The sequence below is a fragment of the Periophthalmus magnuspinnatus genome, chromosome 4 (genome assembly GCF_009829125.3).
Source record: "Periophthalmus magnuspinnatus isolate fPerMag1 chromosome 4, fPerMag1.2.pri, whole genome shotgun sequence".
Classification (NCBI taxonomy): Eukaryota; Metazoa; Chordata; class Actinopteri; order Gobiiformes; family Gobiidae; genus Periophthalmus; species Periophthalmus magnuspinnatus.
The window spans coordinates 16,498,099-16,524,246 of record NC_047129.1 but is presented as its reverse complement, the minus strand read 5'-3'; the positions used below and the strand labels follow the sequence as shown (position 1 = coordinate 16,524,246).

Genomic DNA, 26,148 nt, shown 5'->3' with positions numbered 1-26,148 from the left:
TACATTTTGGATACATACAGAAGACATCAAATATATGAAGCAAGATATATGGAATTATGTAGCAAAGAAAATGTATTATTTTACTTTTTTCCCATAAAACTTTGAGTGACAAGAGTGAGCGGAGCAGTCGCGAAGGAGGCAAGGGAGTAATACAGTAATATAGAAATTACAAATTATAATGTTTATGCTACCAGGGCACTTCTGTACCCTGTTCTAAACCTGTGACTCATTCATGACAGTTTGGCTTATTCACATCGCTCACATTCTCGTTCATGTCGTACCACGTGACTGCTCTAATCAGTCAGGCTTGAGTTTTGCTAGAGCAGACATAGAGCGTAGCCAAAGCTAACGATCAAAAAGCGTTTAAGACAACAGTTGGATTATAGGTAAAAATCGCCACAAAATGTATCTTTTGTGAATCTGTAGGTGCACAGACAGCCGGCCATGAGCAGTTTGTGATTACATTTCTCTTTATGAGAAAAATCCTCTATGGGCAGGAGGGATTTTTTCACTGTAGTACCAATGAGTACTACACTAATCCAACTCGAGACGGCTCTAAGCCAGCAATACCCAATCCAGTTATTTTAATAGATCTGACCACTGATCACTGACCATTACACTGTGTTGGTCCAGAGTGTGGAGGAGGGCAGCCCAGCTCACCAGGCAGGTCTATGTACGGGAGATCTCATAACACACGTAAACGGAGAGTCTGTCCAAGGCCTAGTCCACCCAGAAATGATAGAACTCCTGCTTAAGGTAGGAACTACACATTACTTATTCAAATTATATTTAAATGTTTAGTTTTGAATGTTTTTTGATCATCTTTAATGTGCTTAATAATGTGCAGAGTGGAAACAAGGTGGGCCTTCAGACAATTGCTCTGGAAAATTCGTCAATCAAAGTGGGTCCAGCTCGGAAAACCAAACACAAAGGAAAGATGGCACGTCGAAGCAAGAAGAGTAAGAGGAGAGACAACTATGACAGGTCAGGGAATGCTTTCATGACTTGTCTGTAGACCTGTCATGATCATTACTATATCGACTTTAATAAATGTAAATGGAAGAGTAGTTTTTGGGGGTCAGTACTAGAGCTAGACGATACTTGGCCTTTTTAGCGTATTGCCCATCAGCCTTAATTGTCCAGCAGGGGTCAATATTTTGTTTTGTTCAATCTGCTGCCTAAAAAATACACACAATGCTTTATTTTAACGCTTTAATACGAAGAGATAGCCGCACAAAAGCTGACTACACAGCACTCTTATAGGTTTGTGGTAAAAATGGGCTTGCTTGTTTCTCTTGATTCTAAACAATCAACATCGGGCATGAAAAAAACCCTATGATCTCTAGTCAATATTTTAATTTTACTAGTAGTGGGGAAGTTTTTGGTATTTTTCTGTTCTACGATAAGTTTCGAGCTGTAGAGAGATGAATAAATAACAGTTTTGACTCATTATAGATGCAAATGAACCACTAAAGTGTCTCATTCTTGATAATTGCATTTACTGTGCATCCTCATGTTTATTTATAGGATTATGTGGAACACTTTGTAACCACCATGTTTTAAAAAAGTGCTATACAAATAAAAATAGTAGTAGCAGCAGCAGCAGCAGTAGTAGTAGTACTAGCAGTTAGTAGTTAGCAGCAGTAGTAGCAGCAGTTGGCAGTGGCAGTAGTAGTAGCAGGTAGTGTTTTATTTATTTTTATTTGCTTGCATGATTACACTGGGTTATAAATATCCTGTTTCCTTTACTCCAGGAGAAGAAGCATCTTGAAGAAACTGTCCAAGCAGAGCACCGTGATGCACAGCAGTCGTAGTTTCTCCTCTGGTCTCCATCACTCCGTCTCTTCCAGTGAGAGTCTCCCAGGCTCCCCCACTCACAGCCTCTCCCCGGGCCCCTCCACACCCTGCCGAAGTCCTGCTCCTGATCACCAGACCTTTGGTAAGATTTTAACAGTGCACTCTGTAACTTTTCTGGTGAGGGGCCTGCCACCTTCTTGTCTCCATGGAAATGTTATTCCTTGTAAATATGTCTTTGTCACTTGCTCATTTGTACATGCACATGTCATACTGTACATGTGCAATTTTAGCTAGCACTTTATTCATTGCACTTCGAGTTAAATTCTAAACTTCATTGCAACGGTAACGACAGAGCTTGAGCTAATCTAACCTTTTGCCCAGAATGTTCCACAGAAGGGCATTAAACTGATTGACCAAGCATTAACTATGGCTATAAAAAATACCTTGCTTAACATACAAAGAGAGAAAAAGAGAGACAAAACTTTAAAACTTTTTCTTTCTTTTAGCAGATAACCACTCTCCTCAGAGCACTTCTCCCTGCTCGAGCTCTCCAAGTTCTCCGGCTACACACATTCGCCCAAGTTCACTACACGGACTTAGCTCCAAACTGAGCACACAGAGATATACTAAAGTGGGCCGCCGCAAGTCCACAAGCAACATCCCACCTTCTCCTCTGGCTTGCAACTCCTCGTCTTCCACACAGCCCCTCTCTCCACAGCGATCACCCTCTCCTCTGCCTGGATTTGCGAAGTCCTTTCACGCGTACCATGGCAAAACGCTATCTCCCCCCACTATTGTTCGACACGTGCGGCCTCGTAGCGCAGAACCACCTCGCTCCCCACTGCTCAAGAGAGTGCAGTCTGCTGAGAAACTATCCGGTGTTTACCATGTAGATAAAAAGTCTTACGCCCCCCGCAGGCATACTTTGGAAGTGCCCTTTTACGGGGAGGCGGATCTTCTCGGGGATTCGGAGGCGGAGGGTGCTTGCGGCGGTAGCGGTGGTTACATAGCGACTGAACACGGCAGACTGGGGGGTTACATCACAGGACAGAGAATAAGGGATTCTGGTTTGGACAGGTCCGAGCAACTTGTCGTGATGCGCAAGCTCAACTTATCCGAGAGGCGGGATTCTTTCAAAAAGCAGGAAGCGGTACAAGAGGTGAGCTTTGACGAACCTGAGGAGAAAACCTGCTCCACACCAACCCCACTGAATCAAACCCAAGCGCAGCTCCAGCACGCCCCCTACAGACCGTCCCTGTCGCTGGGTCGCACGCAGAGCAGTGGGGAGGTGGAGTTGGAGGTCCCGGTGGTCCGCAGGTTTACTCTGGTTCCTCAAATCGCGGTACAAGGGTCAACGGAAAGTGAAGGACAAGACGAATGGGAGCCATGTTCAGACGGAGAGGATTCGAACGAGAACGCAGAGCTAGAGTTGGAGACGTCAGTGCAGAAACTGAACATTATCAGTAACAAGAAGACTGAAGACAACGCTCAAGTTAGACAAGCAACATCTGAACATCTGAAGAAGTAACGCGGATTAGCTCTGCTGTCAAAACTCCCCTCCAAATGTAACACGCAAGTTGTTAAGGGAATTCTCAATCTGTTACACAAACTTGAGAGCGTTGTTAGCTAATTTCCTTGTGTGTAAGTGTAAGAGTGTGAGAGCCCAAGTGAGACTTTTGTTTACTTGAATTTTTCTATTGTAAATACCTGCTCGAAGGCTTTGTTTATTATTTATTCAATTAATCTGACTCTTGAGTTAGAGAGGCAGGGTATGTGGGATGTTCTCATTGGTCGAAGAGCCAAAACTAAACATTTTGTATTCGTAAAAATGTGGTTTGCGTCTTTTGACTGGATTTTTAAAGATAATTGTCTATTTTTTACCTGAATCGTTGAAGTACACAGTTGTTTGTCAATGCTGGACTGAATTTGCTGCCGGACCAAAAGGTACCATGTGTAGATCTGATTCTAATTTTTTGATACGTCTTAAATGTAAACTTACAGCTTCCAGTGTTTTATATCGAGTCACGTTTTTGAAGATCAGAAAAATGGGGCACACAATATCATAATCAAAAGCATTTTTTTTTTTTTTTTCTTTATAGGCACATTCACTCGAACTAATTTGAACCATGGGAAATAATGAACTATTTTTCAAGTTCAGTACTTAACATAATGAAAACGCGCTTGCAGGTTCTTCCATTCTTCTTGAAGCACCCCACTGTTATTCATTTTAAGCCAGGTCAGATTGGTGTTCAGTTGTCTCAATATTGCTGTGTGCCATGAAAGCACATCGTCTATGCCATATCATTGGAGATGCTAATGCTAAGCCAGTGTGCAAAGGTAGATATGAGCTGAGATATTCTACCACAATTTCATTTCGTAAACTTAAAAGTGCCACATGTTATGGTAGAGACCTAATTTAAAGTAGTTTTCAAAATGACATGCAGGGAAACTGAAAGGTGTACTATGTAACTTTTTTATTTCTTGTCTTCATGGAGATGATATTGCTTTGCTTAGAAAGTTCCACAGTGTGATTTGTAATAACCTTGTATATCTTACATTTACTAAATCACAGCTGTATTTATTGTTAAGAAATACTTTAAAGGGCCCATATTATGCAATTTTCTGTGTTATGTTTCCTCATCAAAAACCTACCCGGAGTTGTGTTTTGTTTCATTTACACATGTTTCACACACAAACCCTGCATTTTTAGCCTGAGCTCTTCTCGCAAGCAAAAAAGACCCTGTTCCACCTTGTGATGTCATGTGGTAATACAGGTAGTCCTCCGGTATTACCACATGACATCATGTGTCATGTGGTAATGCAGGATTTTAAAACTCCACACACCTTCACTACAATCATTTGGATAATTTCAACCCTGGAATTGCCAATCTCTACTGAGCTAAAAGTAAAAGGAGCTGTTAACTTAAACTATCGCTTCATGACATCACAAGGTGGAACAGAGCATTTTGAGCTTTAGAGATGTAGACAGACTAATAATAATGAATTTACTCAAACATGTGAATGAAACAAAGCATCTACCTGTTGCCACCAGTGAGATAAGTTTAATGCTATATTGCGGAACATTCTAGGCAAAGCAACAGCATCCCCACGGTGAGAAGAAGGTGGCGAACTCTCCACCTGCATAAAAGTTACATAGTACACCTATAGATGAGGCACAATCAGTGTGACATTTTTGAAAACAGTTCAATCCAGTTTTCATTTAAACAAGTGTCAAAATTCTCCTAAACCTGCAGTGTGTGATGTTTACAATACAGAAATGTGCACTAATGTATTTATACCTGACTTTTGTATTGAGGAAGATGACAGACCCAGGGCTCCTTCAAACCGTTACTATCTGTGTCTTTAGTTTGATCACATATTGTATTGTGTTGTATATTTTGAAGCTGAATTGACTTCCAAACATGTTAAAGAGCTTATGCAGGAGGTTGAACTGGTGCACGACTGGGTTGGGACCATAGACTGTATATATGTATGTATATATATATATATATATATTACACACACACATACATACAGTCTATGGTTAGGACTCTTTAGTAGAACAGTATTTTCTACATAGCACAGACTGGATTTACTTGGTTTCGTTTCCACAGTGCAAATTGGTTTAATCAGTGAGTTTTGCTGCATTTTTGTACTGGTTTTCTCCTTCAAACTACAGGTCTCGTTCTGTCTTGCAAAGTCTTGTCAGTTAAAAGCACGGCAAAATATATAATGTAGATAAATTGTTAGCTATTTTTGCAGGTTGCCAAAACTTGTTTACATTGAACAAATATATGTACTGTACCAACACTTTATATCTACTGTGGTTGTATACTTATTATGTTCTTTGATACCACAGGAAGTTAACAGAGAAAATGCTCGTTTTTGTTCTAAAACAGTTATAATTTAGCAGCAAGCTGATTTCTTCAAATGTCAAAACCTTCTCAAATGTGAAGTAGCCAACGTCAACATGTTCATCTATTTACTTGTGTTATTTTTAAAGGTGTACTATGTAATTTTTGTAGCAGTGGGTACGCTGTCTGCTTGTACACGACGATGCTTAAGCTTTGTCTTGAATGTTTTACAGTATGGCATTAAACTGGTCTATCTCCATGGAGACACGAGAGAGTGAGTGAGTCTACCAGCCCAAGTTACAGTTTAGGTCTGTGGTCATATGAGCCTAGTGAGTGTGAGAATGCATGTTTTCCCAAGGTATTTGTTTTAACAGTAGAAACACCTGTAATTGAATTAATGCAGCATATACAAGTTTAATGCCAGACTGTGGAACTTCCCAGGCAATGCAATAACATCTCCATAGGGAAAAGCAGGTGGCACAAACTCCAATCAGCAAAGTTACACAGTGCGCCTTTAAAGGAACTACACTATATCTGCAAACATAGTTCCTTTGTTGTGTGGCTGTTTAATTGAGGATTCAGCTTGTGTTGTATTGTCACTCTTGAGTCTGTGAGGTGCAGCTGTTCTCTGTGGACACGTCTCTTTGGTGCATGCTGCATGGCACAAGCACACTTCTGTAATACTTGACTGCATGGTATATCGGCGTCTGTGCCCTGTACTGTGTTTTCTTGTGAAAAGGAATAAAAATTTTATTTCTTGAATTTCTTGTCTGGTTGTTTATTGTAAATAGTAGTGTTTCTATTGGTCACATTTTTATATCGGCTCTTTACACACACATTCATACACCAGTGTACATAGACACAGATGAGGTGGGTTAAGTGTCTTGCCCAACAGCACAATGACAGTATTCTGTGAGAGCTGGAATTGCACCGCCAACTAATGTTTATGTCAAGAGCGTGATTCGAACCGCCAGCCTTCTGATCAGTGGACACTCGACTGATCCACTGTATTCTATATTTATCAGAGGAGGGTGGTATTAAGTTAGAGGTGCATTTTCTTGACTATTGAAATGTAGCCTGTTTTTTAAAGTAGTTTTCAGGCAACATACTTTTAAGTAATATATTTTTAAGTGTTGTACTTTTACTTGAGTAAATATCTTCCCACTGTAAGTCTAAGCAAATGACAAAAGCTTTGGGGTTTATATTATTAAATGATTAGAACATTTGTGTTTCTAATCTTACCTCACTATTTCAGGTATGACTTTTTTTTCTCTTCTCTTTCTTTTTTTATTTTCTCCTCTTTTTGAGGTTCATTCATTTTAATTTTGTACATTATTTCAGGCACTTACTTGAATAATTCCTTAGACTACTTTGTGTACTTTAACTTGAGTAATATTATTTTAAAGTACTGGGTGGATAATTAGACTTAAATAGACTTAATAGTACAATGTATGTCAACTCCACCCACTTTTATTATGGGATAGACCTAAACCTGTAATTAAGAGTCATTAACAGTGGTGGAATGTAATGAAGAAAAAGTGGAAAACTACTGTACTTAAGTAAACTACAGATATCTAAAATTTGTACTTCAGTTATTTTTAAAGTGGATACTTTTTATTTTTACTTGACTACATTTGAGAGCAGGTGTCTGTACTTTCTTCTTCACTACATTTTTGAGCAGGACTGAAAAGTAAAAGTATTTTCTATTTTTAACATGTTCATTTGACCAAAAAGTATACAGTTAAAGACAGCTAGAAAAAATGATTGATACTATTGTTTCTGATTAACAAAATTCAGCACAAATCTTTATCAAATCTGTATAAAAACTTTTGAAGCCTTATGAGACCTCAAAAGACCTCTAAGTACATTTTTAATCAGTCACTACTCACTAGACACAAGTAGAGACAATTTCCAGCAGTATTTCATTCTGCAGCTGCACGGTTCCTCTTGTTGGCCACTAGGCGTCACTAAAGCAAAGACAAACACTGTGCACCTGACCCTGAAGAAGCGCCGTGCCCTTCACAACAGCAAACATGGCGACTGCAACCAAAATTATTCAAAGGTTGAGAAATTTACTATCTGGGGTAAGTTTTAATCGATTTTATGTCCTTTTGTTCTTATCTGTAAATAAACTAGATATTGTTTAGCAGAACCGTAAGCGAATCGAGCTGGAAGTTTTAGAAAAATGCGTCTTCTGTCCAGTGTTTGAGGCTCCAACCAACAAGCTAATAGCAAAATTCTTCATGTTCAGATCCTTAAGCAGCTGTATTTTGGTCCATGTTTAAAATAAATATGTGCTCGTTGTAGATGGTGTTAAAATTAAGTTTGTTTTTCAGCATGATCTGCAAAGCAAACTTCAACTGCGATATGAGGAAATAGCCAAGAGGTAAAGATTTCTGCATATATTTTTTTTCTTCAAAACCTTAAAATACAAAACCTTCTTAAATATTTGTAAAATCCAGACATCATACATTTCATATAGGATTGGAGCTGTATGTGTTGTCTGCTAAATGTGCTCAAATTCAATAGATTATTTACTTATTAAAGGTACATTATGTAACTTTTCTTGGAGGGTTTGCCACTTGCTTGTCTCCATGGAGACGTCACAGCTTTACCTGGAATGATCCACAGTATGGTATTAAACTGATCTATGATTCAATTATATGTGTTTTATTGATTTGTGAAACATGCATTCTTACTGTAGGCAGGTTTCCCTTGCCATAGATCTGACCTGTAACTAACTGATGTCACCTGCTGGTCTCCATGGATATAGATACGTTTAATGCCAAACTGAGTTAAAGCTGCTTGCTGACACATCGATTAATATGCACTGTCCTAGTCCAAATAAATAAATAAAACAAAATCAAGTGCCAGGTCCAGACCAAAAAGACAGAGGATGCATGTGAGTTTCAGTGGGGTGCAAAGTCAATACTGTTTGTTATTAGTGTCAAACTTTTCTAAATTAAGTTTCAATTTAGCCTTTTGCCCCCCTGTACACTCGGGCCTGAACTAAACCCAGCTATCTTTTTTAGAAAATATTACCTCATATGGACTTTTTTTCCACAGGACACAGTCACCACCGAAATTACCTGTTGGTCCAAGTCACAAGTTTGCAAATAACTACTACTACAGTAGAGACGGGCGTAGAGAATCTGTACCCCCCACAATCGTCATGTCGACACAGAAGGCACTTACTTCTGGCAGGTAAACAAAGGCAATAACATGTAGGGATGTGCCAATACGGTACTGGTATCGAATATCGGCAATGATGCTGAAAACATTTTTGGATTGGATATTGGCTTCTAAATATCACTTCACTCAATATCCTGGTTTGATGTAAAAATGTATGTAAAAATCATAATGGTTGAATTGTTATTTATGCAAGGTTGTTCTTGAGCAGTGGTGGAAGATAACAACGTACTTGAAAATGTACAGGCATCTGTACTTTAATTAAGTGAATACTGCTTACTTTCTACTCCACTACATTTTTTACCTGGACTGAAAAGTAAAAAGTAATTTTCATATGATTTGGGGGGTTATTTGTACCATGTTCGTGGATATCATCCTGACTAGTTTTGAAGTTCAAGCTTTGGCTTTGAGCAAGCAAAAATAAATACACACAATTCATAAGAAAAATTAAGAAATTGATTGGTATTACAACTGCTGACTAAAATCTGTATAATTTTCTAATGAATATCACTACATTTAACAAATTAACAACACTTGTGTGAAATACTTTTTCTTTTTATTGTAAAAGTATATTTTTGAACAGGTACTTTAATACTTTTACTTAAGTAGATTTTTTCATGTGATACTTTTACTTGAGTAACTTTTCACCTCTGTATCTGTACTTTTACTTAAGTAACAAAATTGAATACTTCATCCATCTCTGTTCTTGAGGTAGATAACAGCTATGTTTTGAATCAGTTCTTTTATTTTTGTTTAAAGTAAATAAATGCTGTTTTCAGTCTATGCACTGGTATTGGTTAATATCGGGTATCAGATACTTAAGCTGTAGTATCAGAATCTGTATCAGGGCTGAAAAACCTGGGTTGTTGCATTCCTGGTAACATGCACCAAAGTTGGTTGTTGTTTTTAATCCATAATAATAAAGATTGATTTGCTTTGTGTTTAGTGAAGCTGCTGAAGCCCCTGCAAAGCTCCCAGTCACTCCAGGCAAAGTGTATGTGCCACCGCCTCTGTCTACAGACCAGCCTTACCTCTGAACAGACTGGTGAACGGCATCTGTGTTCTAAGTTTCTGTATAAAAATGTGAATAAACTATCTTATATGTACATTTCTTCTGAGTCTGTTCATGTATGATATTTAAATTAATTTTCACTAAGGTTTAAGAAGTAAGTTTAATGTTGTGTTTAATGACACATTCATGTTCTAGGTGTAGATTTATATATGGGAATGCAACTAGTCCTGTGGTTACATTTTTCACTCCTGTAACAATTAAAGGTTAAATGAATTATAAAAAACCATTGTATTTTCTGTAGAAACAACAAAATGCCCTCCCATTTTTTACTATTTCTGTTCTAGCATTAAAATATGCATAATAAAAAAAAAATAATGATAAGGTTCATACAATTGTGCCCAGTTTTGGAAGTTTAAAGTAGCTTATGCATGAGATTAGTGATGAAAATGTAGCACTGTTCCATGGCAGTTAACAATGCGACACACTGTATAATGTCTTTTGAACGGTCAGGTCATGTCACTGTCGATTTTATTTCTAATATTACATTTTATATTTCATATTCTGGACATAGAGCTTTTGTTTTCAAGGCTTTTGGGTTTGTGCAAAACGTAAAAAGAAGAGGAGAAAAGCGATTGACATACACCAAATTTGGGTTTCTGTTTTTTTTTTCCTCATCCCTTACAAGAGAGGTTTGAGCGTGTGACGTCATATTTCCGCGCCGCGTGTTTTGAGTGTGGAGGACGTCGAGCATGGGACACCTTGGAGCTTTTTTAACTGTATTTCTCTTCGTGCATTCATCGGATCGTACATTCGGTATGGCAGAAGTTTCACGTCGAGAAAATACATTAAAAAAAAACAAATGCATGATCAAAACAGATATAATTTGATGTGTGACATAAACTAGTCCAGCCTCAGCGTGGCGCATGTCCACGGGCTGAATGAATGAAGACTCTGTATCCATATTGTTTATTTAGTTCATTTTTTTCGAGACTTCTCTTGTAATGTTTGCGTCTGGGTGATATTTCTGCTCCAGATGTGCACTTAAAAATTCATTTTCATTCACTATTAGAATATATAATAGTCATTAAAGTCAGAAGTTGCCTCCTGCTCCTCCATGGATGTAAGCAACACTGGCTCTGTCATGCACAGATCTGATTATTTGATTTATGGTCATCCCTTTGTCCATTAATTTATTATTAATATAATCGATAATCTAATAAATAATCTAATTTAAACTGGAAATTGTGCAAAAATGTATGTATTATTTTAACATTTATTTTATCTTCCAAATACAACAGCTGTTTTCTAAATGCGTTGATTTCTTTATCTTTATCTTTATTTATACAGGGGAACCCAATGAGAGCACTTGGGCTCTGTTTTTCATGGGCACCTTGTTTAAAATACAACTAGAAACTAACAAAACAAACAAATATACAAGTCCATATAAAACTGACATATGTCCTCTGTTATTTTTGATTTAACAGATTTATTTTGTACATTTAAACCATAGACTGTATAAAAAAGCATATATACAGTTACACAGTTGTAGTTGTTGTTATACATTATACTGTTATAGTTGTACATTATATACACCGTCTATGATTTAAACACACCAGGGTTATCTAATTATTCTAGTTATATATTTTTACTGGCCATGTGAATGTGCACACTCACAAGAAAAAAACAAAAAGTTGTATATTATTAAAACCCCAATACTTTTGTACCTTAAATAATGACAAATTTGTTATTAGAAGATTGTGCCTAGAGATTAAGATTAGAGTCTAGAAAGTGGCATTAGAACTGTGTAACGCACTGCTCTGAGCTGTTTAATCTATTTATACCAAGGCCCAACAAAGAGAATATAGTTCACTTTTAAACCTGACAACCTTCTGTCTGTCCGTGGATGTTCAAAGCATCAGTTATTTCTGTTTTATTTTACGCTTAGCATTAGCTTCATTGACCATGGTATAAATTTTAGTACATATGTATGAAGTCTCTTTGTCATTGCTATTACGTCACTGTGTGTGTAAAAGTATCCACTAACACAATTGTAAAAACTCAACTCTCACATCCAACTATATTAATACTAAGGTCACCTAGTACGCTTTCAATGGTTATTCTTAAATGTAAAATGTAAGATTGTTATTTGTTGCATTTATGTTTGGGATCCTGTCTGTCCTTATGCTATAAACATTTTAGTTTAGTTTGTTGGTTTATTTGAACAGGGACCATGTGCAAAAACTTTAATCCCATAAAGGAAATGCTTTACACCAGATTTAGCTAAAACTAGTTTCCATCTGCAGTCCCTGGGCAGGTTGGAAAACAATTAAAATACATTGAAGTATCTCTTAAGTGTTGGAGGTGCAGCACTGTTTAAAATGTTATGTATTAATCGAACATCCGAATACACAATTAAGTTCTCAAGGTTTAACATTTTATATTTTGTAAGAATGACTCTACAGTTAAACGTATCCTGTGCCATATGTGTTATTTAGGTGCCCTGGATCCCCCTCTGTGTCAGGTCGGGGTCCAGTTCAGGTGCGATGATGGTTTGTGCGTCTCCAGACTCGATGTGTGCGATGGCCAGCCACAGTGTAAAGATGGATCAGATGAACGAGATTGTGGTGAGCTTCATGTTTACACACTCCCCTCTTTTGTTCTTTTAAACAGCAGGCTCCGGTTTAGGTTTCATGTGTGTTTGAGGTTGGAACTCTATACAGTTAAAAAATAAAACGTGTAGCTAATCTGCTTTTGTGTGTTGCATGCGATGTGGACGTTTTTTGTTTTTTTTTACGAAGGTTTAGTTTCTGTGGGGAAATAGCATTGCAGTTTTAATCTCTTAATCTATTGTAAACCTTTTGGGTAATGACAGATTGTATTTTCAGGGTAGAAAACTTTGTTTTTCTAGAATGTGCTTAAGTTAAAGCAGACCTATTCTGCAAAATCGACTTCTCAGAGCTTTTAAACATGTTATAGCTGTTTCCTTCTCATTTACCCTCTCAAAGTTGTTTTTGGAGTGATTCTTGGACGTTTGAGCAATCATTAATGGTTCATTTTCAAGATGCCATATTGCTGATCAATCCCTGTTTTCAGCTCCACTGGTGTCCACTGCTCTGTATTAACTTTGTTCTTCAGTTTTATTTTCTTAATCGGTGATACCCGTAGAATTCAGCAGCATCATGTAGTTATTTTGGTACAAATGAAAAAAAAAATGCTGCTTGCTAAAATATTCTATATTCTATAATATTCTAATTTCCTGGCAAATAATTTTTTTTTTCAAATACAGCCTGGAGAGAAGCATGAAATATTACACGTATAAAACTTACACCTATAACTTCAACTTCAAATCATTATCCAGTGTCACACCTTCGTCTAGTTTTATTAAGACAGCTTTGCTGTATGTTAATATCAAACTGATCTTTTCTTTATTAAAGTTTTGTTCTCGTGGCTCTTTACAGGTGGTCACGTTTGTAAGGGCAGTGAATTTTTCTGTGACACTGGACATTGTATAGCAGCCCAGTTCCTCTGTGATGGGCTGGACCACTGTAGTGATGGGAGCGATGAGAGGCTCTGTCAGAACTGCTCCTCAGGGGTCTCATGTGGCCCCTCCGGTCTGTGCCTGTCCAAACAGCAGCTCTGCGATGGAAAAACAGACTGTGAAGATGGACGTGATGAAGATGAGCGAGTGTGTGGCTCCCTGAACTCTGCTTGTGCTGCCTCTGAGTTTCAGTGTGGAGATGGACATTGTATTCGACACTCATACAAATGTGATAACATAGCGGACTGCAGCGATGCCAGTGACGAGGAGGACTGTGGTCAGTGAAATAAGTGATCTAATAATAATGGAACTTGTTCTTTGTATGATGCAGTTTTGTCCCATAACCAACAGAGGGCAACATTGTAGCAGAAGTGTACCAGAAGACTGAATCAGAACACATTTTGTTAAATAAGCATTGTCAAAATAAAAGATTACAGTAGAATTAAAGCAGAAAATCAGTGTATGCATAATGGTGCTTTGTGGTTATGAAGATTTAACTTAATCACAAATACAAGTGCAAATGGACATGTGTGTATTTATTTCTGCAGATGTCGATGAGTGTCTGTTCAATAATGGTGGCTGCGCTTATGTGTGTGTGGATGAGCCACAAGGCTTCCACTGTGAATGTCCCAACAACACAAGGCTGGTGGGGGACAGCCACTGTGAAGGTCAGTCAACAAAATCCATGTTACACATTTAACTGTTAACAAGTGCTATAATCATGTCATTTGAGAGTGTATCATGATCTTGATATTAAATATTGTTTTGTATTTACCAAACTCTTTTTTCCTTTTAGAAATAAACCCCTGCCTTGAGGCTGATGTGTGTGACCAGTTGTGTTTGTACACAAACAATGAGCTCACCTGCAGGTGCCAAGACGACTATGTGAAGGGCTCTGCTGCAGGCGACTGTAAAGCTAAAGGTATCCGTTTATTTAAACAGAAAAGGTTACTAATGAAAAAAGCCTTCAAAGGCCAATACTTTTGTATCTTTTGTACCTTGACCATTATTTGCATATCCTGAATTACTTGTGCAGTTATGCAAAAATAATGCACGACAGTTAGCTTTAGGATTCTCACTGAACTTAAATAAATACATGTATCTAAGCATTTGCATCTGTAAGGAACAGCTCTACTATAAAAAAAAAAAAGTACAGTGGTGTACAAAAGTTTTTTGTTTTTTTTTGTGGTGAGAAATTAGAATCTAATCTGTTAAATGTTTTATTTATAATTTGCTCAAATAAATTATTTAAAAATGTCTTTCAGGCTCTGCAGCCCAGCTGCTGTTCACTGACCTTGAAGGAGTGCATATATCCAACATCACTGGGTCTATGTATAAACAGCTCAAGTCTTTACGTGGAAGACTGCACATGACACGTTTGTCCTCAAATAACACATTATACTGGGCACAGCCAGGAGCTATGTCAATTTACAGGTAAAACTACTAACCTGACAAGAAAAGTCAAATCATATTTTGGACATTTACAATTTAGATGGATAATGCTGTTGAATGTTATGTCAAACAGCAATGATTTTACATTGTACTTTGTGTTTATAAAAGAAATCCATGTGTAAGGTTTAACATGAACACATACTCATTTTGTGTTATTGTGAAAACATGAACATGTAGGTATTTCCATGACTCATGTTTTCAAACATCTCCTTTTTCCATGTGTCATAGGTTGTCGTTTGATGGGAAGCAGCTCGATGCCCAGCAAGATTTCAAAGTTCCCAGTTCAGTGTCTGGCCTGGCCGTAGACTGGCTCCACACCTTATTGTACTGGTCCAGTGCAGAGTCTGGCTCTGTTCATGTCGGTCTGCTGGATGGCTCAGTGCAACGCCCCCTGCTGACTGGACTAGACAAACCCTGTGCTGTGGCAGTTCACCCTCCTCAAGGGTAATGGTTGCTTTGACACTAAATGTTTTAAGATGCAGTTTATAGATTGTATATCAAGACTTCTTGTTCCTCTTGTTTAACTAATGCACCACTTTATATCTGTGAGTTAAAGATGTGATACATGTGTAAAGGTTTACAAGAAGACATTTAGTGTTGCAATGTCAACGTATTCTCTTTTTTATAGGGTGATCTTCTGGGCAGAATGCGGAAACAATCCTAAAATTGAGAAGTCTAGTTTGGATGGCCAGTACCAAAAGACTTTAGTCAGTACTTTAATACATAATCCGGTTGCACTTTGTCTTGGTGAGACAAGAATTATTATGATTAAACATATGTCACAATATTTTGCTTTCCAAACATTCCTAGGTTTATATCTTATATTTTTCCTAGATCTACCTCGCCAGCTGCTGTACTGGGCAGACCAGGGACTGAGGAGAATCTCTAGAGTAAATTTTGAGGGTCATTATCGTAAAACAGTGGTTGAGTCAAATGGCTTCTTGGATCAGCCTTTTGGACTTGCCCTGTTTGAGGTAAGATTAGTGTTTTTAATCATAGGGAAATGTATATTAACTTTCACTGAACATATTTTTGTCACGCTTTTAGGGTTTTGTATATTGGAGCGATGAAGTGAGCCGTTCGATTTGTAGAGCAAACAAGCATGATGGCCGTCACTTTGAAATAGTCCTGAAAAACATTACATCACCAGGCAGCGTAGTCATTTCCCATCCTGCTCTCCAGCCTGACAGTAAGTCCACACATAACTAACACAGGAAGGTAATACTTAAGGATAGGCAGTATAACAGTAGTATCACAGCCTTAGGGATATTTTTGCATTTATTTATTGATACTCGTCCGATATGTAAAAGTTCATTGATATTTCGCAACAGTTCAAGTTGCAATTTTAATTTTTACTCATCTGGGTTTGACAATGACCAAAACCGTTTGTAGGGCAATTTTGGGCAAAATTCAGCAAAAGTAATGATACGTTTGGAGTGCAACAAATTATATTCCACCCAAATACATAAAAATATTTTGATTCACTTCAATTCAAGTTTATTCATATAGCACATTTAAAACAACTTCATCTGACCAAAGTGTGTCACACAAAAGTCAACCACAAAAATAAATACACAGAACATGATACAAAGGAAAAGAACAATAAAACACCAAGATATCCCGTCTAGCTAGTATTAAATGCCAGGGAGAAGAGATGGGCTTTCAGTCTATTCTTAAACTGCATTAAAGACTCAGACTGAAAAATATATGTGATAAGCGATAATACTGAAACTAATTTTTGTAGATGTTTACTGTTTGTATTGTCACTGTCCCTGTCTGTTTTTAAAAATGGAAATAAATCTGAAATAAAGATTAATTGAATTGCATGAATTTATGCCACTGATACAATAACGGTGAAGCAGGATTATCCCCAAAAAACTATAATTTATAATAAATAAATAACAGAATGACAAACTTATAGTAGTTAATTTGTATCTATAATGAGTCAAAGTCAAGTTATTTATTCAACCCTCTACAGCTCAAGTCTTACCGTAGAACAGAAAAATACCAACAAGTTCCGCATTAGCACAAAGAAAAAGTACATGTGATTTTTTTTTTGTAAATCAAAGCCAAGTTTCAAAGAACAGGAAGTATTTCAGTCAGGATTACTGGACGTTTTTAAAATTATGGAGAAATGTTGGAGAAATTCCATCCCCATGAGGAAATGTTTGGGTTTGGGGTTAGAAAGTGACATGATTAGGCCTGTCATGATTAATACTATATCTTCTTTATATGTTAGATAGAACAATTATTTTTGGAGGTCAGTATTTACTTGGGGGACTTTTTCTTTGCAGTAGTGGAGAACTTTTAGATAAGATGAATAGATGAGTTGAATAAATGGCTTCTATGACTCATTCTTGTATTTTGTGTTTTAACCATATTGCACATTTAGAATATTTTTTAGGGATAATTTTTTTTTATTTTGGGGATATCACTGCTTACTTAGAACTTCGAACTAGGTGTTCTAATGTAAAGTCCGTGGTTCAATTTCAATGAATTAAATACATACTATGATCTGCACTAGCACTAGTTTGACTGGAATGTTCCATAGTGTTATTGTTATTAGAAACTGAAATGAGACACACACAGACCACAAAAACTGGTGTTATGCCCATATTAATCAGCCCTTTAGGAACCAGCAGGATCAGTGCCAAAGAAATACAAATGCGATGCTGAAGGCCGCCCACATACTTTGAGTAACTTGGTTGAAGTCCAGATTAAACCTGAAGGACCTGTTCACCCCTGATGAATAAACCAGTATAAATGCTGATAACATGATAATAATGATAGTAATGGCTCCTGGCAGTGTCGTATACTAGTCTATGTGTCTTATACTTGCTCTGATACAGCTCGACATCATTCTAAAGGTATTCAGAAAAGGTTCGTTTCTGTCCTATCAATGTGACTTTTTTAGTATCGATACCTGCTTAAATGAGAATCTAGGTTTAATACTAGTTTTAGTATTGATTAGTATCTGATGTTTAATACTTTAATAATAATAATGATGCCTTACACTTGTAATGCGCTTTACAGGCTTGTCAAAGCCTCTCAAAGCACTACACTATAGTCATTATTCATTCATTTCCACACTTGGTGATGGTAAGCTACTATTGTAGCCACAGCTGCCCTGGGAAGACTGACGGAAGCGAGGCTGCCAATCTGCGCCATTGGCCCCTCCGACCACCACCTATCATTCACGCACACACCACTTTCATACTAGGCAATTTGGGTGAAGTGTCTTGCCTAAGGACACAACGACAGAACTTGGTCCAAGCGGAACTCGATCCTCCGACCTTCGGGTTGGGGGACCAACACTCTAACCACTGAGCCCCTTTTGACGTATAGTACACCTTAAAGAGCCTGCATTACACTGTTTATAGTTATGTTTCCTCATCACAAACAGACCTGGAGTTGTGTTTTGTTTCATTCACACATGTTTAACACACAAACACTGCATATTTAGGGTGCGCTCTTCTCTGAAACGGAAAACACTCTGTTCCACATTGTGAGGTCATGTGGTAATGCAGAAAGTGCTCAACTGTGTTTTTAAACTCCATATACTTACACTAGAATCATTTGGATGATTTCAGCCCTGGGATTGCCAATCTCTGCGTAACTAACCGTAAAAGGAGCTGTTAACTTGAAAACTACCGCTTCATGACATCACAAGGTGGAACAGAGCATTTTGAGATGTAGACAGACTAATAATAAATGGTTACTCAAACATGTGCGAATGAAACAAAACACAGCTGTTTTTGAGGTGGTAACAACATGGCTTAAAGCTCAAAAGAGTCCATTGTGTGTAATACAAGACCTTTAAAATAAAAATCCTTCATCCCCTACCTTTAAGTAATAACACAAATATGATGTTTATAACTGTGCTTTTCCTTAGGTCCAGCTGCCTGTGGTCGTGAGCGCTGTCAGTACTTGTGTGCAGTGAATGTCATGGCTCAGACTCTGAATATTAGCTGCACTGAAAACAAACAGAACAGATCTGAAGAATTTCCAGTCATTTCCCAAACATTTCCTGCTGGAGTTTTATCTGATTCCACGTTTGCAGGACTCCTCGCTCTCACAAGTAAGACTGTTGTTCACTGGGTCTCACTGCTGGTTACACAAGCTTCTGTACCAAACTGCAAAAGAAAGTAATTATTATTATTATGGGCGACAGTAGCTCAGTTGGTAGAGTGTTTGTCCACTGACCCTAAGGTTGACAGTTCAAATCACGCTCTCAACGTAAACATCATTGGTTGAGCGGTCTGATCCTTTGATTCACAGGTTGTCAGTGTGATTCCAGCTCCCACGGATGAATGGGCAACACACTTGATCCACCTGCCCACAGTGTCTCTGTACACTGGTGTATGAATGTGTGTGTAAACTAGAGTTGTGTGGGTTGACTTTTGACCGCTAAAATAAAGCTGCATTTATTTAGTTAGTTATTTTTGCAGTTGATTATATGCTATTCTCTGATCTCTTGTTTCCTTATCACAAACAGACCTGGAGTTGTGTTTTGTTTCATTCACACATGTTTAAACTCAAACCCTGCATATTTAGGCTGAGTTCTTCTCTCACATAGAAAACACACTGTTCCACCTTGTGATGTCATGTAATACTGGTAGTGCTCCTGTGTTTTTAAAGTCCACACACCTTCACCAGAATCATTTGGATAATTTCAGACCTGGAATTGCTCATCTCTACTGAACTAAAGGTAGAAGAAGCTGTTAACTTGAAAACTACCACTACATGACATCACAAGGTGGAACAGAGCATTTTGAGCAGACTAATAATGCTGGGAGATGTGTAACTGAAACAAAACACAACTCTGGGTAAGCTTTTTAAGAGGAAACAACATTATAACATGGCTTACAGCTCACAGGAGTCAATTTTGCATAGTATACCTTTAATATAATAGTTAATGCAAATAGGACAGGATAAAATGCAACAGTACACAATAGGTTAGTTCTGTTAGCATTGTCATTAAAACTATTAGCTCAGAGAAGCACATCATGACTTTATAGGGAATGGAAATAATTGAATACAGAGATCTCCCAAGGGTGGTGCTAGCTAAGGACAATATCCACCAGTGTTGCTATGGTCACTCCCAAGTTGACTCATAAGGATGTAGTCAGTGTTTGCATTTGTGCCATCATATGCAATAGGCTGTCATTTCCGTCTAATAAACAGAGGTTATTAAACAGTTTAAACTACAGACAGATGCATTCACTGGGTAAAAGTCTCTGTGTTTGTGTCTTTTCGATGTTAACCAGTCATTATCATAATCCTAAATACAGTTTTCTGAACCCTAATGTGTTTATGCTTCAAAACTATTCTTCAGATCTATTTCAAAACAGCCACTCGTGTTCAGCTAGTTTCTTGATATAATGTTACAAATAATTTTATTAAAGCAGACTTATTCTGCAGAATTAACTTTTCAGAGCTTTTAGCCATGTTATAGTTGTTTCCTCCTCTCATTTACCCTCTCGAAGTTGATTTTGGAGTGATTCTTGTACATTTGAGCAATCTTTAATGGCTCATTGTCAAGACGCCATATTGCTGGTCAGTCCCAGCCCACTGCTCTGTAAGGAAATACAATTGGATAAAGATTTACGTAATCAGTGGCACACGTAGTATTTGGCAGCATCGCAAAGTCCTTTTGGTACAAAAATCTGCTACTCACTAGTGTGATCTTCAGCTGACCATAGGAGGGGCCGACAGCTTTGCAGCTCTTCCTTGTGATGACGTTTAAGTCGACGTCAGCTCCCATTTGTTTCCCATTAAAGTTGTTTTATGTGAATATTGTGCAAGTGATAATATAATGATCCACAGGTGTCATAGATTATAACTACAGAGCAGACACTAGCCCATTAGGACTTCGTTAACATTTTTTTTTTTTCTTCTTTCCAGTGTTCCTTATTATTATTCTGATGGGCATGTTTCTGTGGTGGTGCAGAGAAGACTTTCGTCCACACAGAGGTTTTGAGCACAGTTTATCCCTAAAAGAATCCAGGGACCCTCTCATGGAGCCCACCCAGTGCCCTACTAAAGTAAGCAAGTACAGGATGATACAATGGTTCAGTAATGTTTTAAAGGGGAAGTGGGACGTATGTGGGAAAATGTATAATGTCAAAATTTTTGTTTAGAGATATGCCATGTTATCGAGTGTTTCATCATTTTTGAAAACTGTTTACAATGACTTCCAAACAAGAGTACAAAGTGAGAATTTTGCACATTTGCGGTAAATTTTATGATTCATTTTGTTCTGGAACATCTTGGCACTTTACTGATGCACTATTAGAATATCGTCTGACTTTCTTTATCGAGGTGCAAAAAAAAAATAAAAAAAAAATCATAAAGTTTTGTTGATATTGCCTGCATGATTCCATGGAAATTAAAGTTAAACCCATACGACCTATTCGTACTCGAGTATTGTAATAGCACAACCAAAGGAACAGCATTTCCATGTAAACAAGTACAAGGGTAATTATGTTTTTCAGAGAAATAAAAACATTCAAATGAAAAAACATGCTTATGTTTTAGTCTATTTAATAACATAAAGATGGTTCTTTTTCTAGGAAATATTTATATGTGAAGTACGTAAGATGAGCTCATTTATGAACCTGAATACACCCAAATTCGGGAAGTGACGCACCCAGAGTTAAACTTGGCAATTACAAATACATTAAGGTTTGCAGGGTACATATTTTATGGGGCAGTTTATGAACAGGCATTAAAATCTAACTCAAGTGACAGTTATATCCATTTAAGATAAGAGATTATTTGTCAGACAGTGAGGTTTAAACATTGTGTAAATATTGTATGTGTGCGGTTTAAAGACCTGTGGACATGTGGCAAATATTTATCACGGTTTTGCATCAGTCAAGTGTCAAAAAAAAAAAAAGTGAGAATTGAAAAAGTTGAAAACTGCAGGAAATAGTGCTGAGTTTATAAAGGAATCTCTCTGCCAGAACCAGAACCTATTTTGAAGCAAGGAACACTGGATTCATAAACATAAAACACAGGTGTCACTATATATTTTTATTTGTTACATCGGCCCTTGTTTACAGTATGGTTCTTCTTCTTAATCTTGTTTAATGAGGTGCATTACCGCTCTTTACACAGTGGTTGCTAGGTAACTGGTGCCACATCTGCTGCCCATGTCCAACCAAGAAGTAAAATTGTAAACTAGACCAATAATTATCAAAATGAGGAAAACGAGGAAAGATATTTAGTTAAATCTTATAACTATGTCAAGGTTTCAGTAAAGTGTGTAGTACATTTGTCATATGTAGTTAAAGTAAATAGGATAGATTACTGCATTCTTCATGTGCCAATGTAAAAAAGTATGTGGATGTTCTTCAAAAAAGTTTGAAGAAAAGAAATAGTCTGAAAACTCAGGAAAAAAAATACAAGATCGATTTAGTCAGTTCTTTCTGGTCAAATTGTGTTAAAACAAACGGGAGCGATCTCGGGAAAAGAATACTCCTGATTTGTATCTTGAGTCACGGACACCAAAAATACCAGGATTATATAGAGCGGGTTAATACAAACATTTTAAGACCAAAATGATGAGCCTGACAGCAGCAGTTACAGAGAGAGGGGTGATAGTTTTTCAGTAGAAAGTGAATTAGAACCAAAGTCGATGGAGCCGGAAGCACGCCCATGCTCACTTCTCATGTGAATCCCAGTGGACAGCAGGTTAGCTATGTCCATTTACATGTCAGATTGTGTTAAAACAAAACAGGCATTAAAATCTAACTCAAGTGACAGTTATATCCACATAGACATCAGCTGCAAAGTATCAGCACATTCTGGGTGTTTTATTTCCCTCAGATTAAGCTGGTGTTTTCAGATGTATCAGTGAGTCCAGGGTGTTGTTTGTTCCCTTGTGTCCACAGCTTGTTTGAGCAGGATATTGAGCGTTATATTGTGTCACCACTAAGCCGTGTGTTGTTCTTCTCTCTCTCCAGGAAACTCTATGTAAGCTGGACTTGGACTGTGAGTGAAGCAGTGGCACACTCAGCTGACGTGACCCACTGCTGTCTCCACCCTCACTGATGGTTGGTTTAACAACAAGTCTCCTTGCCACATCTTTGAGTGGCATCTATCAGCACTAGGGACATCATTATTTATTTTTTGATAATATTCTGATCACAGTATCATTGTAAGAACTAAAAAACGAGGAAACACTTTATAATAACTACTAGGGTTGTCAAAAGCATCTGAAATGAGATGCTAATCGATAATAAAACTAAATACTCATTTGAGCAAGTATCGAAGTGGATTCAACTTGGACAGTGTTATCTTGAGTTTATTCGAACTAGTCTAAGACCAAATGTTATACTAAACATACTATTATTTTGTATTAGAAATTACAGTATTGTCCAAAAAAAATGTATATCAAGTCAATTCTTTAGTTTCAAAAATGAGTCTGAAATTTTAGTATCGTGGCAACACCTCAATAAAGCATGAACAAAGACGTAATTCTTAATGAACAAATGGGTTATTACATTGATTTAGGCTTATATGTCTGTGCAATCCGTTAGTTGTCTAGATATGATCCGTAGTAAAAGAAAAATTCGTAGTAAAAAGTAGTAAAAGCAAAACTTCTGTCTGAAGGGAGGAGCTGCCTTATAGTTAATTACCTAAACCTATTCTCTTAAGTAGTGACTAAAGTTAGCTACAGTTTGTTCATTTTGATGAAGTCTTTCTTCATGCTTTATTAAGGCTAGTTATGGTGTAGTTATTATAAAGTGGTAGTAAAAAATATTCAAAAAATTATACAAAAATATTTATTTTTAGAGCACTTTAAAAATATGGTTTACAAAATGTCGACATCAAATAATAACGTGACAGGGAGATAATGTAACAGAGAGATAAAAAGACAATGTGAGCAGACAGTCACAGAACAATGATAAGATGAACACACAGCAAGGATAATAATCGTTACATTAGACACAAGAATAAGTGTGTTAGATAATCTATGCTCCAAAGAAGTAAGCCTACATTTAAAGTGCCTTTTAATGGCTGTTTATGTAGTAATAAGGTTATGATTCAGAAAGTTTGATTTTATAAAGCTAGTGACATAATAAGTAAATGATATGATTTATTAGACAAAGTGAAAGAAAAAAAAAACTTAAGGATTTCACAGCTGTTTGGTCATGATGCCAATAATTATGAATATCACAGACTGTATAAAGAAGTGGACTAAGTGAGTGTGACATCACCCATAGTGTTCAGCTCCAGTCACATGAAGCTCATCGAGGCTGGAGCAGTTATAGGGGACAATTTGGAGCTGAATAGGAATTCCAACCATGAGTATCATAGCAACCAAAGAGCCAACCCAGAGTAAGGATGCTGAAGGTAACGCCCCTTCCCACTTGCACCGCTGGTTTAGCCGGTTCAGTCAAACCTGTTGCTAACGCTAGCAGGATTGACCTCAGGGAAAGAAGGCGCCTGATTTGTTTGTTATTAATGCTCATATGTTGAGTTAAGGACAAGTACTGAAATAAAAATACCAGGATCATGTTGAGCGGGTTAATACGAACATTTTAACACCAAAATGATGAGCCTGACAACAGCAGTTACACAGAGAGGGGCAACAGTTTTACAATAGAAAGTGAATGGGAACCAAAGTCGATGGAACGGGAAGTACACTCATGCTCACTTCCTTTTTGCAATGTGGCGGCTAGCAGGTTAGCTATGTCCATTTATATTTACAGTCTATGATAATCATACAGTTGTGTTGTTTCTTCAGTTATTAGCACAAACATGTGATACTGTGACATCCCTACTCCACACAGCCCTGAGGAGCAGCTGTTGGAGGCTTCAGGCAGTTCTCTTTCAGACATGGGAGCTGTTTGATGTATGATTTTTTTTTTTTTCTTTTTAAAACTTTCTATTTTACAGTAGAACAAATGCAAAAAGCAGTTAGTGGAAGTGTTAATTAGCTGTGATAATTGTCTTTGCAGAGTCGGGAGTGCCTTAGTTGAAATTTTGAAACCTGGAAAAATGTTAATGTGTACTGGATGCAAAGGAATCTCAGTATTATTGCTGTTCTTATGTTGAATTACATGAAAAGATTTAAAACATAGCACTGCTATTAGAGTTATTAGCGCACAAGTTCATAGTTCTATTTTGAAAAGTAAACTAGAAATTCTGAATTTGTTTTGGGTCATGCTGTAATTACGAATATAAAAAGTACTACTGATTATTTGACCTGTAAAATAGTTTTGTTCCTTTTTAGCCTGGTGCTACAATGAGTCAAATATACTGTACGCTATGCTGTAGTGTGGATGATTGTTTTGAACTCGCTTGGGTGCTGCCTTTTCTGTTTTGTTTGTTTAATTTCAGAAGAATATGGACCTCTGTCGTGTGAATTCTGTTGAGCTTTGAACTAGTTTTTTTCAATAAATTATTTTATTTATTTAGAAAAATAAATTGTGTTTCTGATGTATGCAGCTGAAAAACAACTAATTACAACGAAATCAGAACTAACTTCTTGCACTTACGTTCTTTGCTTTATCAAGGCTAGTTAATGTGTACGTATTTACAAAGTGTCAGCATTACATAATGAAACAGAATATGACAGCGATAAAGAGACGATGTGATCACAGAATAATGATAAGGTAAACACACAGCAAGGATAATAATCCTTGCTATATTTGAAGCAGTGGTGGAATGTAACAAAGAAAAAATTGTAAAGTACTATATTTAAGTACACATTTTAGAAAATCCTTTCTACTTTTATGTCACTACATTTGAGAGCAGTATTTGTATTTTCTACTCCACTACATTTTTGAACAGGACTGAAAAGTAGAAGTATTTTTCATGATACTTGACATCTTCTGAAAAGGGCTGAGGGGTTTATTTTTAACACGTTCATAATTTGAGCAAACAAAAACATAACAAATTAACAGATAAAAACAGCTAGAATAAAAAGATTTATTCAGTTGTTTCTGTTGAACAAAACTGACAGTAGTTGACATCAAATTCAAGTCTTGACTAAATATCTTGCCTAGTTCTTTCCTTAATGATTTTACTTCTGCTTCTCTTCTGCTAATGATTACTAGACTAATAAAAATAAATGACAACAATTTTTGGTTAAAAGTTTTGATTCAGAACTCTGTACTTCCTGTTTTTTATGTTTTTCTTTTCAACTTCTGTTTCACAGGCCAAGGCCTATGGACGTATGTAAAACTATGATAAATGACCTATTGACGACACATTCTTTACCACCAAACTGAGTATTAAATAGAAAAACATGAAAACCTGGCATGTGTGCTTTAAGTAATCCTGTGCTGGAGGTG

At 37.1% G+C, this 26,148-nt stretch overlaps 3 protein-coding genes across 9 annotated transcripts in view; all 3 read left to right on the top strand.

The window, feature by feature from the left end:
* Window positions 1-6,413, top strand: part of mast3b (microtubule associated serine/threonine kinase 3b) — a 35,751-nt gene extending 29,338 nt beyond the window's left edge. For 4 of the 7 annotated variants that reach the window (XM_055221399.1, XM_055221400.1, XM_055221402.1 and 1 more), the window contains 4 exons: window positions 634-756; window positions 848-984; window positions 1,755-1,939; window positions 2,304-6,413. In XM_055221399.1, the coding sequence (XP_055077374.1) occupies window positions 634-756; window positions 848-984; window positions 1,755-1,939; window positions 2,304-3,325 (1,467 nt within the window). In that variant the 3' untranslated portion in view covers window positions 3,326-6,413. The remainder of the gene's footprint in view (window positions 1-633; window positions 757-847; window positions 985-1,754; window positions 1,940-2,303) is intronic. The other 3 variants (XM_033992103.2, XM_033992102.2, XM_033992105.2) reach the window with 1 other exon arrangement.
* A 1,206-nt stretch (window positions 6,414-7,619) lies between these two features.
* Window positions 7,620-9,889, top strand: ndufa7 (NADH:ubiquinone oxidoreductase subunit A7). Its single transcript, XM_033992106.2, has 4 exons — window positions 7,620-7,735; window positions 7,988-8,037; window positions 8,718-8,855; window positions 9,787-9,889. Exons 1-4 carry the CDS (start codon window positions 7,685-7,687, stop codon window positions 9,875-9,877), a joined length of 330 nt encoding a protein of 109 aa, XP_033847997.1. The 5' UTR covers window positions 7,620-7,684; the 3' UTR covers window positions 9,878-9,889.
* A 678-nt stretch (window positions 9,890-10,567) lies between these two features.
* On the top strand, window positions 10,568-25,270 carry LOC117369835 (very low-density lipoprotein receptor-like). The gene is made up of 13 exons (XM_055221407.1): window positions 10,568-10,665; window positions 12,348-12,476; window positions 13,311-13,667; window positions 13,939-14,058; window positions 14,187-14,312; window positions 14,656-14,824; window positions 15,071-15,286; window positions 15,471-15,589; window positions 15,677-15,816; window positions 15,890-16,031; window positions 18,735-18,920; window positions 20,747-20,886; window positions 22,810-25,270. The coding sequence occupies exons 1-13, from the start codon at window positions 10,602-10,604 to the stop codon at window positions 22,843-22,845; spliced, it is 1,944 nt and encodes a 647-aa protein (XP_055077382.1). The 5' UTR covers window positions 10,568-10,601; the 3' UTR covers window positions 22,846-25,270.
* The last annotated feature ends 878 nt before the right edge of the window (window positions 25,271-26,148 follow it).